At 46.0% G+C, this 16,944-nt stretch overlaps 1 protein-coding gene and 1 long non-coding RNA gene across 2 annotated transcripts in view; both read left to right on the forward strand.

Annotated features, from left to right (window-relative positions):
• The window catches only part of LOC132829957 (uncharacterized), a 193,919-nt gene extending 183,129 nt beyond the window's left edge, over positions 1-10,790 (forward strand). The window contains exon 4 of the long non-coding RNA XR_009646287.1: positions 10,476-10,790. This is a non-coding gene — a long non-coding RNA (uncharacterized LOC132829957). The remainder of the gene's footprint in view (positions 1-10,475) is intronic.
• Positions 10,791-10,797: 7 nt separating this feature from the next.
• LOC132829804 (transcription factor HIVEP3) overlaps positions 10,798-16,944 on the forward strand; it is a 70,259-nt gene continuing 64,112 nt past the window's right edge. The window contains exon 1 of the mRNA XM_060847168.1: positions 10,798-16,056. Within this exon, the coding sequence (XP_060703151.1) occupies positions 10,801-16,056 (5,256 nt within the window). The 5' untranslated portion in view covers positions 10,798-10,800. The remainder of the gene's footprint in view (positions 16,057-16,944) is intronic.

Genomic DNA, 16,944 nt, shown 5'->3' on the forward strand with positions numbered 1-16,944 from the left:
TAGACCATGTCTGATCAATGAACTGGATTGGGACCAACACTGATCTTCTGCAACACCTATTTCATGTTGCCCATTTGTGTTTCTGTTACAGAATCACTGACTTGGTCACTTTGTATTGGATTCAAAGACTCCATTCCCATGGCATTAATGTAGTCAAGAGGTAGAGCTCTGCTTCAATAATAATTCACTGGTAGCAAAGTTTTTAATGCCAACTGGCTGACAGGACAGTGGTCATAACAGAAATGAGCTTGGGTAGACTCAGTTCAGCTCTTCGGGAAAACTATCCATAGCAGGGTGTGAACTAATTTCAGTATTTGGTTGGGCAGTCTCACTCATTGAGGAATTAGAATAGTCTTGCTGTTAGAATAATACAGAAGAGTTAGCCCACTGCTCCTGTCCAGCCAATGTGCATGAACTGGGATTTTCTTTTTCTTCCCCAGGTTTATGCTGTAAGGAGCCAATAAACTTTAATATTCACTAAGACTTATAACAAAGACGGACAAGCACAGTCACAATGCTAGAGGCCGAAAACACATCTCATTCCCTCAGTGTTGTTTGTGATGGGGAAACCAGGCAGCATGGTGGCTGATTGGTGCACACTGCTGCCTCTCAGCACCAGGAATGGGTTCGATTCCACCCTCAGGTGACTGTCTGTGCGGAGTTTGCACATTCTCGCCGTATCTGCATGTGTTTCCACCGAGTGTTCCCATTTCCTCCCACAGTCCAAAGCTTGCCCTGTAGTGTCCAGAGATGTGCAGGTTTAGATGGATTAGCAATGGGAAATGCAGGATTGCATGGACAGGGTAGGAGGTGGGTCTGGATGGAGTGCCCTTTGGAGAGGTGGTGTGTACTTGATGGGCCGAAAGGCCTGCTTCCTCACTGTGAGGATTCTGTGATCCTATGAAATCAGGAAGGAGGTTCAAAAGCTGAGAGGTATCAAGCTTCTCTCAAGCAGCTTATTAAATCATATCGGAAAAATCACTCATTACATCCCATCCGAAACTACAAGCAAAACACAAGATGGTGTGCAAGAAGTCTCTCAACCAAACCATGGCATGTTGGTCCACCAGCTTCCTGAAGGTAGTGTCAGCAAGCTAATGATGCCATTCACCATGGCCTAGTTTGGTAACTCACCAGTCACCAAAGTGCTTCATGAGAGACCAGCAGTAAAGTTGAGGGTAGACAATGGTTGAGAATGTCTCATTGTTCTTTCTTCTTCAAATTTTGGATAGCGTCGTCCAGTGTCTCTTTTACAGATTGCCAATTAGAATGCCAGGTACTTGAGGAAACCAGTTGCATCTTTGTTCACTGCTGCTATTTGTGGAACGATCTGGAAGATGTGCCAGCAACAGGCAACGGGGTCCCAGTCCCGATTTTGTTTTCCAAAGGCTTAGATTTAGTTTGAGGTGGACAGAATGCCAACTATTATCCACCATACTGGATCCATTTTACACCCAGTTAAACAGGTATAGTGCCATCACATTCTGAGACCAAATTCTTTCCACAGATGTAAGGGACTTTGTAGAAATCAGTTCAGCTAGGACTGGTGAGAATGAAACCTGACCAGAAAATCTCAGGCAGGAAACTGTATTGTCTCATAATTCAAGTTAGAATGGTCTGAGTTTTGATCTTTTATGGGATAGGAATGTTCCCAGTGATGCCTTGTGATGGATCTATAGTGTGCTGGGATCCTGCTACAACAGTAATTACAATAGTATGTATAATCCAAAGGAGAGCACAGTGATGGTCTTGTTGAGTGTCTAACGTTGGTTCTTTTAGGTAACTTGCTGATTTTAGAGACAAGGATATGTCACAGACAAGTTTTCCTGAAATATGGTTGGAGTTGACGGAACGATGGCCAGGGGTTGAAATAATACTCAGACAAATTTGTGAATTTAGGAGGGAAAAGGGATGTTAGCTGATAACATCGTTTCTTTTCAGATTGGAAATCATAGGTTATTGCCAAATAACTGAGGTCAAGAGTATAAAGAGAGGGTTTGAGTAATATTCCTACCATGTCTAAAATGTAATGAAATCATTGATGTGTTCATAATTTCAATTTTATGTAAAAAACCAAAACAGTATGTGAAGTAGATAAAGAGTATTACACCTTTAGATGTGATAAAACAGAGCACTGCAGATGCTGGAAGTCTGAAGCAAAAACAGGAATACCAGGTAAACTCAGCAGGTCTGACCGAATCTGGAAGGAAAGCAGACTGGCCCTTCTTCAGAATAGTTCCAGACTCAAAACATTAAAACTGCTTTCTCTGTGCAGATGCTGCCAGATCTAGTGAGATTATGCAGCATTTTCCATTTTTAGATATGGATTGAGTATTGATGATATTGACCAACTGGGTTTTCTGGGTATATGAATGATCAGTTTTCCAAATATCTGCAGTGCTTTAACACCAACACTGGGTATAGTACAATCTGTTATAGATACATTTGCTGTGCCTGTATCCATTGGAGTAATTTGTTGCAGTAAATTTCCAAGTCAACAACTATTTGTTTTTCTAAATTTGCATTACATGTAGAACAATGTACAAGTTGTTTCTCAGAAGCTCAGTCATTATAAAATGTGAAGTTGTTTGATGTGAGGGAATACTGAGACAGGAGGTAAGTTTCTGAAAGACTGCCTTAACGGAGCAGTGAGAGGCAGGGTAGGATTTTCTTTTTAAAAATTTAGATTAGATTACTTACAGCGTGGAAACAGGTCCTTCAGCCCAACAAGTCCACACCAACGTGCACCCCACCCAGACCCATTCCCCTACATTTACCCCTTCACCTAACACTATGGGCAATTCAGCATGGCCAATTCACCTAACCTACATGTTTTTTTTGGGACTGTGATAGGAAACCCAGGCAGACACGGGGAGAACATGCAAACCCCACACAGTCAGACGCCCGAGGCGGGAATTGAACCCGGGTCCCTAGCACTGCGAGGCAGCACTGTGTCACGGTGCCGCCCAAGTAGGGGCTTAGCTAATTGCAGGACCACTGGTGATGGAGTAATAAAAGCCTCGGATGCAAAAGAGGCCAGAATTGGAAATCTCAGAGGCTTCCAGAGGTGAAGCAAGTTACTGAAATGAGGAGGGGTAAGGCTGTATTAAAAGACAAATCAGGAATGAACAAGTTTGGGTCACACATGCCACCCATAAGTAAACATAAACTTAAAACATGTGGATAAACATCGCAAGAAAATGGGATTCTGTTCCTAATTCTAGCTCTCGTCTACATCCAAAAATTAACTAATTAGCTTCTAGATTTCATTTGTTCTGATGACAGAACAAAACTAAACATACATTTATTCTGCACCTTAATAGTTACTCAATGTGTTACAACAATAAAGAATCAGTCATTCTATGGCGTAACATGCTCACCTCTGTATCATTAAGGTTGTGGATTGAAGTCCATTTTCAGGTCCGGCACATAGTCTAAGTGGATACTCCGTGCAGTACTGAGGGAATTCAATACTGACGGAAATGCCAGCTTTCAAAGAAGATGGCAAACTGAGACAGCCTCCTCCCTGTGATGCAGTTGTAAAAGATCATGGAATCTGGAATTCACTGCCTGTAGTGAGTGCAGTAAAAGCAGAAACCCTCCATTCATTGAAAAGATATCTGTCGATGTAACTCAAGTGCCGTAACTTGCAGAGCTATGGACCAAATGCTAGAAAGTGGGGTTAGGCTGTGTAGCTCATTTTACAGGAGAAAGTGAGGTCTGCAGATGTGGAGGTCAGAGCTGAAAGTGTGTTGCTGGAAAGCGCAGTAGGTCAGGCAGCATCCAAGGAACAGGAGATTCAACGTTTCGGGCATAAGCCTTTCTTCAGGAATCCTTCTTCATTCCTGAAGAAGGGCTTATGCCCGAAACTTCGAATCTCCTGTTCCTTGGATGCTGCCTGACCTGCTGCGCTTTTCCAGCAACACATTTTTAGCTCATTTTACAGCCAACACAGACATGATGGGCCAAGTGGCCTCCTTCTGTGCTTAACTATTCTTTGATTTTATCCTATTCCATGATTTGAAGGAGAGCAGGGTAATTCCACCAAAGTTCTGGCTGACATTTAATTATTCTGTAACAACATGAATTATCATTTATCTCATTGGTACTTGTAGGACTTTACACAAATGGGCTGCTGCATTTCCTTCACTGCAATACTGACTGTGCCTCAGAAAAGCATCTCGTTGGCTGTAAAACACTGGAATATTCTGGGGTTGTGAAAAGCATTTCAAATGATTGGAATCTATTTTGCATCTACTGGTCCTGTACACATTAAAGATATACTCTTAATGAGTATTATTAAACAACAAAAGCAGCACTTTGAAACGCTATTTTATGAAAGTTCTGTTTGTTCCTTTTTCTACAATTGGATGGAGCTGATGATTTGGATTGACACACGTTTTGTTTTCAAATTGTGTGCAGTTCTAATCAAAGGGACAAAATATTAAGATGCTTTTCTCCACAATATGCTGTTAATTGCAGGGAACCGTTGCACGTTTGAGCCATGCAACTCTATCGAGCTCTTTTTAAAAAGAAAATCCAAATAAGTCATTTTTAAACAAAAATCCCCAAAGTAGCAATTCTTGTTCTGCAGATCAGGTTGAGCATGCTTTTATTGTTCTGGTTGAATGAAGGAATCCAACTAAATTTCTCCTGATCTGTCTGCAGCAGTCAGAATTAATGTACAATTGATTTGCTTTTAATTGAATAATTCCTTACCCTTTAGTCTTAAGTAATATTGACTGGTTTTTGTGGCAGCAAAGCATGAACATAAGTGCTTTAGCTAAATAACTTGTTGTACTTGGGCAGTTAAACCCCTGAGATGTTTTGATTTGTAGTATACGCTGTATATAGCATACAACTAATGGAATGTGACTGAAGGACTGTTACAATATGGCTACAATAAAATGAATAAATTTCCACACCTAATTTTATACCAAATATCTGAATCAACTGAAGATTAATCTCCTGGCCTTCTGGAATCGACACAGTACAGAACACTGAGTAGAAAATACCAGTGCAAGCAGACATAAATTGATAAGACTTTGAGAGTTTGGAGTTGACAACTTTAGAAATATTCCAGGATGTCTCATCGTATGACTTCCAACCACACTTCCTGTCATTGGTCAGCTAACATCCCACCTTTCTCTTGGTTGTGGATCCATGTAGCAATTAGACTCCCAAATCTAAGATACGAAGAGATTATGCATTGGGGTTTAACTTTTATTCCATTGCATTTTGTAGACTTGGAAAACTGTCCTGCTGTCTACTGGGTGCCCTGGACTAGAGGATTTGACGTATAGAGACAGCCTCAGCCTTTTCAAACTATTTTCCTTTGAGCATCAGAGATTCAACAGGTGACCTTTATAGTGATCTATAAAATCATGAGAGGCATGGACAGGGTGAACAGAAAAGGTCTTTTTCCTAGGGTGGGGGAGTCCAAAACTAGAAGACCTAGATTTAAAGTGAGAGGGGAAAGATTTAAAATGGTCCGAAGAGGTAACCTTTTCATGCAGAGGGCAGTGCATGTATGGAACGAGCTGCCAGAGGAAGTTGAGGAGGCTGGTACAATCACAGCATTTAAAAGGCATCTGGTTAGGTATACGAATAGGGAGGGTTTAGAGGGATATGGGCCAAAAGCTAGCAACTGGGACTTGGTCAGATTAGAATGTCTGGTCGACATGAATGATTTGCACCAAAGTTTTGCTGTATAACTGATTCTAATTCATGAGACTACAGCAGGAAACAGACTATCTGGAAGGTGTTTCAATCAAGTCTCCACAATCCATTCTTTGTTTCTACCAGAATTGACTAATACTCCCATCTTCAACCCTTGATAATGATCAGCTAGTATTACACTTTGCCCTCTACATTTCAACTTGGACCAAATCCTGCTCACCTCTTAGCTTTCTTGGTGGCCTACAGTGACTCCTAATTTACAATGCCCTTGGTTTAAAAGTGTCATTGTCATTGTTTTCAATTCCTCCATTTTAACCCTCTGTAATCTCCTCCAGCTTGACAATCCATCAGGATTCCTGTGCTCCTTTGTTTTATTTGTTAGAACGTAAGAACTATGAACAAGAGTAGATAAAGTTAATTCAGCCCTCGAGCCTGCCTTGTTATTGGATACAATCATAGCTGATCTCACCTCTGCCTCAACTCCACTTTCCTGTTTTATTTTTAGTCACTGTAATTTCAGCTGCTCCAACCCTAACCTCTGGAATTCCTCTCTCAAACCCTCTACGTTGTCTCATCTCATTTAAGATATTCCTTAAAACTTACTTTTTTCACCAAACTTTTGGTCACTTGTCCTGTTATGTCTTTGTGGTAAACTTCAAACCTATTTTGATAAATGGTCCTGTGAAACACATTGAGTTCTTTACTCTGTTTAGTATACTACATAAATGCAGCTTATTGGGCCGAATGTCTGCCTTCTGTGCTGCGGGATTCTGTGATTTAGGGGGCTGTCCATGTTCTTAGAATTAAAGTTAGGTTCGTGGCAAATGGTGGTCTGTGTACTTATTAATGAAGCATGCGCACTGACCAGCTCTGTCTGAGCACTTACTCCAGCAACCTGTAATTGAGGCAAGTTAGGAGCTTGGATTTGGAGTTAGACAGCTGAGAACTTCAGGTCATTAACTGCTATTTACCTGCAACCTGTTGGTGTCTGTTAGCTCAGTTGGCTAGATGGCTTGAGTATGATGTAGAACGATACCAATAAAACAGGCTCAATCTTCACTCTGGCTGTGATTGTTCGTGGTAACCTGCCTCCTCACTATGACCCATTGAGTGTACACCAACTTGTATGACCACTTAAAGAGAAATGCCTATCATTCCCCAAGGACCGTGCCAAATTACCATTACCAATAACAACCCGAGATACTTTGCTTGCTTGCTCACTTTGACATGCTTTCTGTATTCAGGTGAAAGAAATAAAAACATATGTTGACAATGTTAGCTCAGCATTCAGATTGGCTTTATTGTCACGCGCATTCAAATGAATGCAATGAAAAGTTTGTAATGTGGCGCCATCTTAGGTACAGGATACCGAGATACAGATTCTTAAGCATTTGGTACAGAATTTAAAGAATGATAAATATCCCAGTAAAAGAATAAAATGAGTTTGAAAAAGTAATCAAATTACAACCCCTTCACCAAGTCTGTGCCGGCACTGAGCCTCCAGACCACCAAACGGCCTTAAAAACTCGAGGCATCTTTTCAGGTTTGCAAGGCCTTGCCTCCCCAAGGCAGCCTCTGGTATGGGACTCATTCCCTGGACTTGCCTCCAGGGAGCAGGCTTATGTGGACACTTAGCATAAACTTCCTGAGGCAAGTAAGCATAAATCCACTCAGAATAAATGCATTTGAGGTTTTTAATGTATTTTCATGAAGCTGTATGAATAAGAAGAGTTTAGAGGGACATGGGCCAAGTGCTGGAAAATGAGACTAGATTGGGTTGGGATATCTCGTCGGCATGGACAAGATGGACCAAAGGGTCTGTTTCTGTGCTATGCATCTCTATGACTAGCTGACCTACCAAGGAGTTTTCTCACAGTCAGTCAGCAGGTCTGCTGGCTTCAAAAAATAATTCTGTTTGTCGACAGCACAGTGGGAAATGACACATAGTAGTGAACTTACCCTAAGGCTATACGGCACCAAAGGCTTTCAATATATTATAGTTAGACATATCCTGTTTCTTAGTATTGTGAGGAATAATTCCCTACAGTCACCTGTCATTGAAGAATTAAGGGATTAAACTTCCATAGCATCTGTTAGTAGTGCATACTTGGAAATTAAGCTGTGCTCCTCCCTGACATTTCCAATCCATTAATCTTAATGGTTCATAGTTTAATCATTTCTCGTCATACCTGTGATTAGGGCATGTAGTGGTGAGAATATGAAACTTGTCATCACATGTGTTGTTCAGGTAAAGAGCATAGATGCATTTAAGAGGAAGTTGGATAAGTAAGTAAGAGAGAAAGAAGTTTATGCTGACAGTTATATGACAGAGGCAACAGACCATTATTGGCAGGCATAGACTAGTTGGACAAAATGGCTTCTCTTGATGCTAAAATTGGAAATTAATACTCCTAACACAACCAAGACAGGAGATAACTTTAAAAGTTCAGTCCAAGTAGCTGAGACTCCACTCTTTTGCTAAATAAGTGATAATAGAATTGGAGGTGTATTTACAAAACATATTTAGAATTATCCCAGAATGACAAGTTCACTTCTGTTTAGAAAACCTGGTATTGAGTGCCTGCCTGAGCCATATTGAGAAAAATAAACTGTTTATAGGATAGAGAAACAAGATTTAGTATCAAAAGGATAAGCGAGGAGATATATATTTTCCCTGGAATTCTTAAAGTGAAGAGGAAGATCTTCAATGATTAGAGCAAAATAAGGCGGTTCTGTTTGGGTGTTTGCTGATTTGAAATCGCTAAACATTAGTTGCTTAAACATTTAATACCCTCTGCCTTCCCCCTCTGCGTTACTGCAATTCCTCAGCAACAATCACTTTGTAAAAGTAAGTTTTACTCCAGTTTGCTCCACAGAATTTCTTCAGCTACATCTGAATGTGATGTCCCATTTCACATTTCTCCCACACACTGACCCAGGCACATGTCACTTCCAAACTTAACTTCTCCATCTCTTGCTCCACATCTCCCCGCCCCCGCCCGGTAGAAATCAGCTCAGCTGACCATCTGTAGGAGTTGGAAATTCCAAAGCTATAACCATTGTAACTTCTCAGTTTTGCTGAAAAGTTATTTTATTTATTAATTCCATTTTCTCTCATTTGAGAATCTGTTAAGCCACTGAGGAGGAGAATCAGAACATCTCCAACTGCATGTCACCCTGAGCTTTCACTTGCTTGTTCTCTTAATTCCGTACCCTCTCTCGCACGCTGACCTCTCTTGTTCTCCGCCTCAAGTACTGTTGGAGCATATTGAATGGAAGTTCAAACATTCTTGATGAGGCTTCCCACTTTCACATTGATTTAAATAACTTTTATTCATAAATACTGCTCCCACCTTTTCAGACAGCAAGTGCAGGTACCGATTAATTCTGTTATTTCTATTACCATCTTTGCAGATACTGGAAATCTGAAATGAGAAGGAATAGGAAGGGTTTTGAGGGATATGGGCCAGCTGCTGCCAGGTGGGACGAGATTGGGTTGGCATACCTGGTCGGCATGGACGGGTGGGACCAAAGGATCTGTTTCTGTGCTGTACATCTCTATGACTCTAGTCTCTAAATACTGGAAAGATTCAGCAAGCCTGGCAGCATCAATAGAGTTAACATTTCAGACGAATGACTTTCTGTTTGAACTGGATAATTCTATTCTGATGAAAAGTCATTTACTTGAATCATTGCCTCTGCCTCTCTTCCACCTCCCAGGGATGCTGCTGGATATACTGGGTATTTCTAGCATTTTCCATTACTATTCCTGCTTTCTTTGCTAATCTCAATAAAATCCTCTCGAGCTTCAGCCATTATCTCTTGAGTCGTTTAATCATTCCAACATTTCTCCTTTTGTCTTTTCTCCACTCTTCTTTTCCCAGGCTTAATACTTGCTTCATTCTGTTCAATCCCAAACGGGAATTGTAACATTAAGCTTGTTTCTCTAACCTGCTGACCATGTCCACCAGTCTTCGTTCTTTCTTTAATTAGTTTAATTGATTAGTTGATGCAGTCTTAGACCTGTTTTACTGGAGATGTTGTGTGTGTGTGGTCTACTGATACCCATGCATAAAGATATCAGAGTATTGATAGAATGGCTTGGAGGACTTTGATTTTTGTTTTATTTGTTTGTGGAACATGGGTGAGGCCACAATTATTGTCAGACCTTGTACTGTGAGGTTAGTGATGACTTAAGTAGCAACACACTTGAGGAGGGGTAATATTCAGTGTCAGGCTGAAGTCACCTGTAGGCGCCTTTACCTGAGGTTCCAGAAGACAGTAATTTAGAAACAAGAGCTATGGTCAAACCAAGGTGGCGTGAATCATTTCTGTATTCATTTTTTCAGGATTAATTCCGCAGCAAGATCCTCCCCAAAAATAAAATGCCTAGGAAACCTTTGGCACAGAATCTAACAGTACTTACTTTGTAAAAGGTTTGCATGTGGCTGAGTTGCCTAGGCATGCAAAACGTTGTCAGGCCTCTTCCTTATCCTCCGTTTCCACTGCTGCACCATTGGTGACTTTGTATTTAGCTGTCTTGATCCCAAATTCCAGAATTCTCTCTGTAAATCTCACTTCATTCCACCCCCCTTATGATGCCCTTGTGCATCTCGATGTTTGACCAAGCTTTTTGCCATTTGCCCTAAAATCTCCTTAAGTCTTGATGAGTCAAATTTTCAGCCAATGCCTTAGACCATTTCACACAAGTGCAATACAAGTACAAGTTGCATTAAATGATGCATCATACAAGTGCAATAACTGACTGTCCTTTGTCCTTTGTGTTTTGGTTGAAGGAATACAGTCAACGCCAGGCTATAATGGAAGAAAACAGAAGCTGTGAAGAAGGTTCCAGAAAAATGGTTTGGAATGACAATCTCGAAGTTGCATACGATTGGTAATTGCCTTCAAAGGAACTCGCCATGAAGTGAACTTTAAATAAATGTCCCTTTTCTTTGCATCAGTTATCAAGCAGGAACACTTTTATCAGCACCGTAACAAAATAAACTGTTGCAGCATTCTCAACAAATGCGAGCAGCGCAGGGGTTTTTTGTTTCCTAAAAGACGCAACGTTTAGCAAATGAATCCTGCCAAGCTCCAACGCAATAGTACTTGAAGGTCATGGATCCTGAGCCAAGTGGTGCCCACCAGAAGAGTACAGGAAGGGCTGAACAGAGCCCTTGCAGGACACCGGGCACAGGTGACATCTCTCCCCCCACTGTAAGGTCCACCATTGCCTACCAACCAAGCCAGCTCCATCCTCCAGGAAGCCTTGGTGGTGACGTTGTCCCTCCCCCTCAGTGTTTCTCCGCCCCGCTGCAGCTTCCCACAGGGGAGCGGGCTCACCCACTGACCCCAGGGCCCGAGCAGCCAAAACCCCACCCCTGCAGTTATTCCTTTGAGCAGCCGCAGCCCGGGCCAGCCCAGCTCCGGCAGCAGCCCATGCCCCCAGTCTTCATGGCCCCAGTAAAGCCGGAGCTCGGTCTGGAGAGACGCTCTTGGCAGCTGTTTGACCCTCGGGGCCCCGTGGCGTCGGGCTCTTACGTCCACGGTGGGCTTCCGTCGCACGGCGGGCACCTTCTCCCCTCCCATTGCCCCAAAGAGGACCCTGTCTACAGCCACCAGGTGCCCCTGAAGCAAGACGAGGCACCCAGGAAGGAGAGAAAGCCTCAGAAGCCCGGCAAGTACATCTGCCATTTTTGCGGGCGGCCCTGTGCCAAGCCCAGCGTCCTCCAGAAACACATCCGGTCCCACACGGGCGAGCGCCCTTACCCCTGCCACTCCTGCGGCTTCTCGTTCAAGACGAAGAGCAACTTGTACAAGCATCGCAAGTCCCACGCTCACAAGCTTAAAGCAGGGCTTGTCCCAGGAACCAAGGGGGAGATGTTGGCGGGGACCTCCGCCCTGGAGATGGAGAAACTCAGCGGGGACGAGCCGGAGGAGCACACCGAGGGCGATGAAAGCACAGACTCAGAGGATGAGACCGCGGCAATGTCCACCCACTCGCTCACCGACTTGCCCCCCAAACACAAGCACATTCCAAGCTCTAGCTCCCTCGGTGCCCAGGAACTGAGCCCCAGGCGAGCAAGCTTCACAGCAACTCAGCAGAACGAGACGCCATCGCTGGAAGAAGGCTCGCAGGTCTCCGAGTCCTCCCTCGATCTTTCCTTCAGCCACAAGCCCGAAGACTCTCACACCATCAAGCAAAAACTGGCACTCCGGCTCAGTGAGAGGAGAAGGGCGCTGGCCGATGAACAGTCCCAGACCTTCCTGAGTCCTGGGAGCAAAGGGAGCACAGAGTCGGGTTATTTCTCCCGCTCGGAAAGTGCAGAGTTGCAAATCAGTCCTCCCCAGGCCAGTGCAAAGTCTTACGCCGAGATCATCCTCGGCAAGTATGGTCGGTACAGTCAGAAAACCTCCATGATAGCAGCAAGCGCCACCCAGAGGATGCAGCCCATGGCCTTGGAAGATAAGCCCAGTTCCCTTTCCTTTTCCCTGCCCAAGGCCCAGATGGAACAGAATGTTATTGAACACATCACCAAGCTCATTACCATCAACGAGGCGGTGGTGGATACCAGTCAAATTGACAGCGTCAAGCCTCGTAGAACCTCACTGTCCAGACGCGGTAGCATTGAGTCTCCAAAGCCAAGTACCTCCAGAGAATCCTTCCAGTTTGACCTGAAGTTATTGGGCTCCGATCCCAGTAGACACCCGTTCTCAGCAGCAGCACGCCATGTCCACAGTGCCACTGAAACAGTGCCTCTGACCAGGAGCAATTCCATGCCTTCTGCGGGCAGTGCCTGTTTCCCGCCAATGTTCAAGGGAAGCTACTCCTTTGACGACAGGATGGCTGACCCTGGGCAGGTCTTCAGCCAGAGCCACGGGCTCGTCTCCCAGCACCGCATGCTGAAGAGGCAGAAGGCCATCGAGTTGCCTTCGGGCATGGAGTACCAGACGGGGGAAGGCGGCTATTCAGCCAAAGAGATGCAGGCACCACCCGGCCGGTCAGGCGAGGAGCAGGAGCCTGCGGAGGGCGATCCCACCAAAAAGACCAAGAAAGGCTCACGGGTGAAGGGGCTGATGTACGAGTGTGACATCTGCGGGGCCCGCTACCGCAAACGGAACAACTACGAAACGCACAAGAAGTATTACTGCTCGGAACTGCAGGCCCCAAGGTCCCGGCCGTACCTGGCTCACGTTCCTCGAGAAAGCCAACACGGAGCTCTACCTCACGACATGCAGCCACAGATGGTGCACTACAAGCTACGTCCATCGCTAGAGCTCACACCAGCGAGGAAGAGGAGGAAAGAGAAGAGCCTTGGGGATGACGAGGAGCCACCGGGTGACTACAGCAGCCGATCAGCCCCCGTCATGGTGCCCAGCGTGCCATCCAGTGTCGGCACCGCTCCCCCCGGCTCGGCACCTCTGTCATCTCAGGCTGCTGGCAGCCCGTCGGGATTGGCCCACCCTGGAGCCAGGGGTGAGGCCATGGAAGCAGGCTTGGAGCTGGGCATCGGAGCTGGGCCCACGTCGACGGAAACCCAGGTCCCGGGTTCAGACAGCAGCACCAAAAGAGCGACCGCGAAAGAGATCTCAGTGATCCAGCACACCAATGCTCTCAGTAGGCCGAGTTCTTTCGAGAAGTCCGAGTCTCTTGAACACCTCAGCAGTGTGAGCTCCCAAGAAAGCCTATCAGTTGAGTATCCATCGCAGTCGGTGGGGGCAGAACCAAGTTGGCACTCTGTCCCTCAACATCCTCGCCATCACCATCACCACCATCACCATCCCTTACAAGCCCGTCTGGTCCGTCAACGCAAAATCCAAGTCCCTGAAATTCTTGTGACCGAAGAGCCGGATAAATCGGAGAGGGACAAGGAGGCGGCCGTGAAAGAGCCAGAGAGAGCCCCCGAGGAGTTCCAGTGGCCCCAGAGAAGTCAAACCCTCTCGCAGTTCCCGACAGAGAAACTGCCGCCCAAAAAGAAGAGGTTGCGCTTGGCCGAGATGTCGCAGTCTTCGGGAGAATCGAGCTTTGAGTCCGTCACGCTGGCGAGGAGCCCGAGTCAAGAGAGCAGTATCTCGTACGGTTCCAGCCACTCGGCTTCGTTTGAAAGGGAAGAGCATTGCAAGCCAGGGGAAGCCTCCTCATTAAAGGAAGGGGCCGGGCCGCTGTCGGAGATCCATGCCAGGCCCCCGGGCTCTCACATGCTGACCGTGCCCGCTCATTACCATCACCAACGTGAAATGAGGCGGTCCTCATCCGAACAAGCCTCCAGTGGGCAACCCCCTTCAGAAACACCTGAAATCCGTAGCAAGTCCTTCGATTATGGGAGCCTGTCCTCCGAATCATCCTCTGGCCCAAAACTAACCTCCCCTTTAAAAGAGCGGAGAAGGTGTTTCTTGGTGCGCCAGACCTCATTGAGTGGGTACGGCGAATCTGAACAAGAGGCCAAATCTAGTTCAAAGCAAGAGAAACCCGAACAAGCCCACGTTCCCGGCAAATCTTCTGCTCACGGGCTCAGTTCTCGTTATCATTCTCCCCCTCCCCCGCCACTGCCTCACTCCTGCCAGCCCAGCATTTCCCAGCTGCCATCTGATGCTGCCCAACTGTTTTACACCCAACCACCAACCGAGGCCTTCCAAGTGTTTCAGCAGCCATTACCACAAGCAGGGCAGCAGCAGAAGCAATACCAGCGGCAGCAGCTCTCTCCCTTCCCAGCTCCACACCAGCTTCAGCAGCAAGGGCAGATATCATCGCTGCTGCCGTCGCTGGTGATGCCAGAGATGCTTTCAACTCCTGTAGCCCCGCCTCACGTCCCCTATCCTCTGTTTGCATCACCGCAGCTGCCCGTTCGACAAGCCCAATTGCAGGCCTCCCAGCAGCTGCTACAGCAGCCTGTCGAGTTGTCTGTTCATCCTGCGTCACTGCTGCACAGACAGCGACTGGCTCCCTCATCCACTTCACAAGCTGCCTACCTGCCATTGCACTCGCAGCTTGCCTTTCAGCTGCAAGCAGAAACCGGAGGTCATTTCAGGGAGCAGAAACACCCGTCACGTCTGTCTCCCCCGGTCCGCGTTCCTTCTTGCTCACCACCTTTCCCTTCTCAGTCCGAGTACAGTTCAGCCGGCGCCGTCCAGTCTTCAGCCATCTCCTCTCCAGGCACTGCGTCATTGTCAGCATCACAGCCCTCGGTCACTGAATTTCCTGAGCTCCTGCAGCCTGTGGTGTCGCTTGTAGTGCCCGTCAGGGTCCAGACCCATATGCCAACCTATGGCAGTGCCATGTACACGACTCTGTCACAAATGTTGGTGACGCAATCAGCAGAAAGTCCTTCTGCAGTGGTCATTTGCAGAGTGGAAGATTGCAAACCCAAAGGTACCCTTGTGTGTACTGCAGCCATGCAGGGTCTAGGGCTTGATTTGTCACAGATGATTGCTAGCCACCATAGAGATCTGTTCCAATCGCCATACTTAAGAATACCATTCCCCATGACAGAAAGAAAGGGTTATATACCACTCACATCACCAACAGAAGGCATGTGTGGTACAGACAGTTACCAGACCACCATTGGGGGAAGCAAACGAATGTTGTCTCCAGCAGGTAGCTTAGAATTGACCATGGAGACCCAACAACAGAAACGTGTGAAGGAGGAAGAGATTGAAGAGGAAACTGAAGAGAGCACTGAACCAGTTAAACATTTAAGCGTAATGCATTCAAGGGCAGAGGACGCTACAAGACGACAGAAACCTCAACTGCCAAGACAACAACTGAGTGAGTCAACGGCCTCATCGACACAAACCTCCCAAGAGTGGGACTCCAGTGCAAAGCAGACTCTGCCCCTTCCACAGTTCTCCCTTCAGTCACCCGGAACATCAGAGGTATACAAACCCTGGCCTGTACACCAATACGGAAGTAAACCGCTCTTAGGGCCAGTGAAGAAGGAAGATACTCAGGAGCCTGTCCGCGAGAGAGCCCCAGTCCATGCGCAAGAGCTCCAGCAACCTCCCACCAGCACTTTACCTGAGCCACCCACCTGTCCCAGCCCTGCAAAGCCAAGCACCTATCTGACAGATGTTAGTGACGTCCAACAGGTCCTGCACTTCCCGAGCCTCCATACGACGACTAACGTCAGTTGGTGCTACCTGAAGTACACCAAGCCAAATCCCGTGCAGCAAACTGACCGAAGATCTTCAGTGTATGCCAGTTGGTGTATCAGCCTGTACAATCCCAACCTACCCGGCATGTCGACCAAGCTAAGCCTTGCACTCCTGAAATCAAAGCAGAAAACCAGCAAGGAAATCTACACCATGGCTGCAGTTCCACGGCGAGAGGCAGGAAAACTGGTCCCATCGAACACCAGGAAACTCCGAGTTAGCGAGGTAAGGTTAACATGAGACACATCTTTGATGTTAACACTGTGTGGTAATAGTCCATTATGAGGAACAGATATAAATAGTCAGCAAACAGACAGATATAAGCCACATTATTTGGATATGCTTTAAAAAGGAACCTAGATCTTTTGCAATTGGGACTTAATGTGAATTTTGTGGTTTTCTTTTCTTTTTCTCATGAAACCTCTGAACGTTGCTGATTTTCTTCTGACCCAAATAGTTACAAACTGTTTAAGCAACAGTTTGACAGGCACTCTCATAGAATCATACCTTGCAGACTATACCCCAAAAAACAGTATCACTGTCATGGTTATGTCTTGTCCCACCAGGATGACAGGCCCAATAGAGAATAGCCAGTCAGAAGGGAGTTGCCCCGAAAATCCTCAACATTGACTTTGGACCCCACAAACTCTCATTGCATCAGACCAAACGTGGTTAAGGCAGCCTTCTGCTGATTTCCACATAACACAACCTCGCCCTCCCCTAGACTGATCAATCAATGTTCTTCCATGTTGAATATCATTTGCAGAAAGCACACAGGGTGAAGAAGACATAGAATGTACTTTTAGTGGGAGTCTGAGTGACTCAACTGCATCACTATTGACTGAACTGGGTGAGTCTTAAATGACATAGCTGCTATACTGGGTGTGGCAATATTCAAATAAACTAACAAGAAGGAGAAACACATTTGATGTCATCCTCACCAATCTCCCTGCTCTAGATGTACCTGTCCATGACTGTATTGACTGGAGTGACTGTTGCGTAGTTTCATCTTCAATCGAGGCTACTTTTCAGTGTGATGCATGCCACTACCATTGCGCTGACTTCAAACAGATCTACTCCGTTAAGACTGAGCACCCATGAAGCACTGTGGGC

The sequence above is a fragment of the Hemiscyllium ocellatum genome, chromosome 30 (genome assembly GCF_020745735.1).
Source record: "Hemiscyllium ocellatum isolate sHemOce1 chromosome 30, sHemOce1.pat.X.cur, whole genome shotgun sequence".
Lineage (NCBI taxonomy): Eukaryota > Metazoa > Chordata > Chondrichthyes > Orectolobiformes > Hemiscylliidae > Hemiscyllium > Hemiscyllium ocellatum.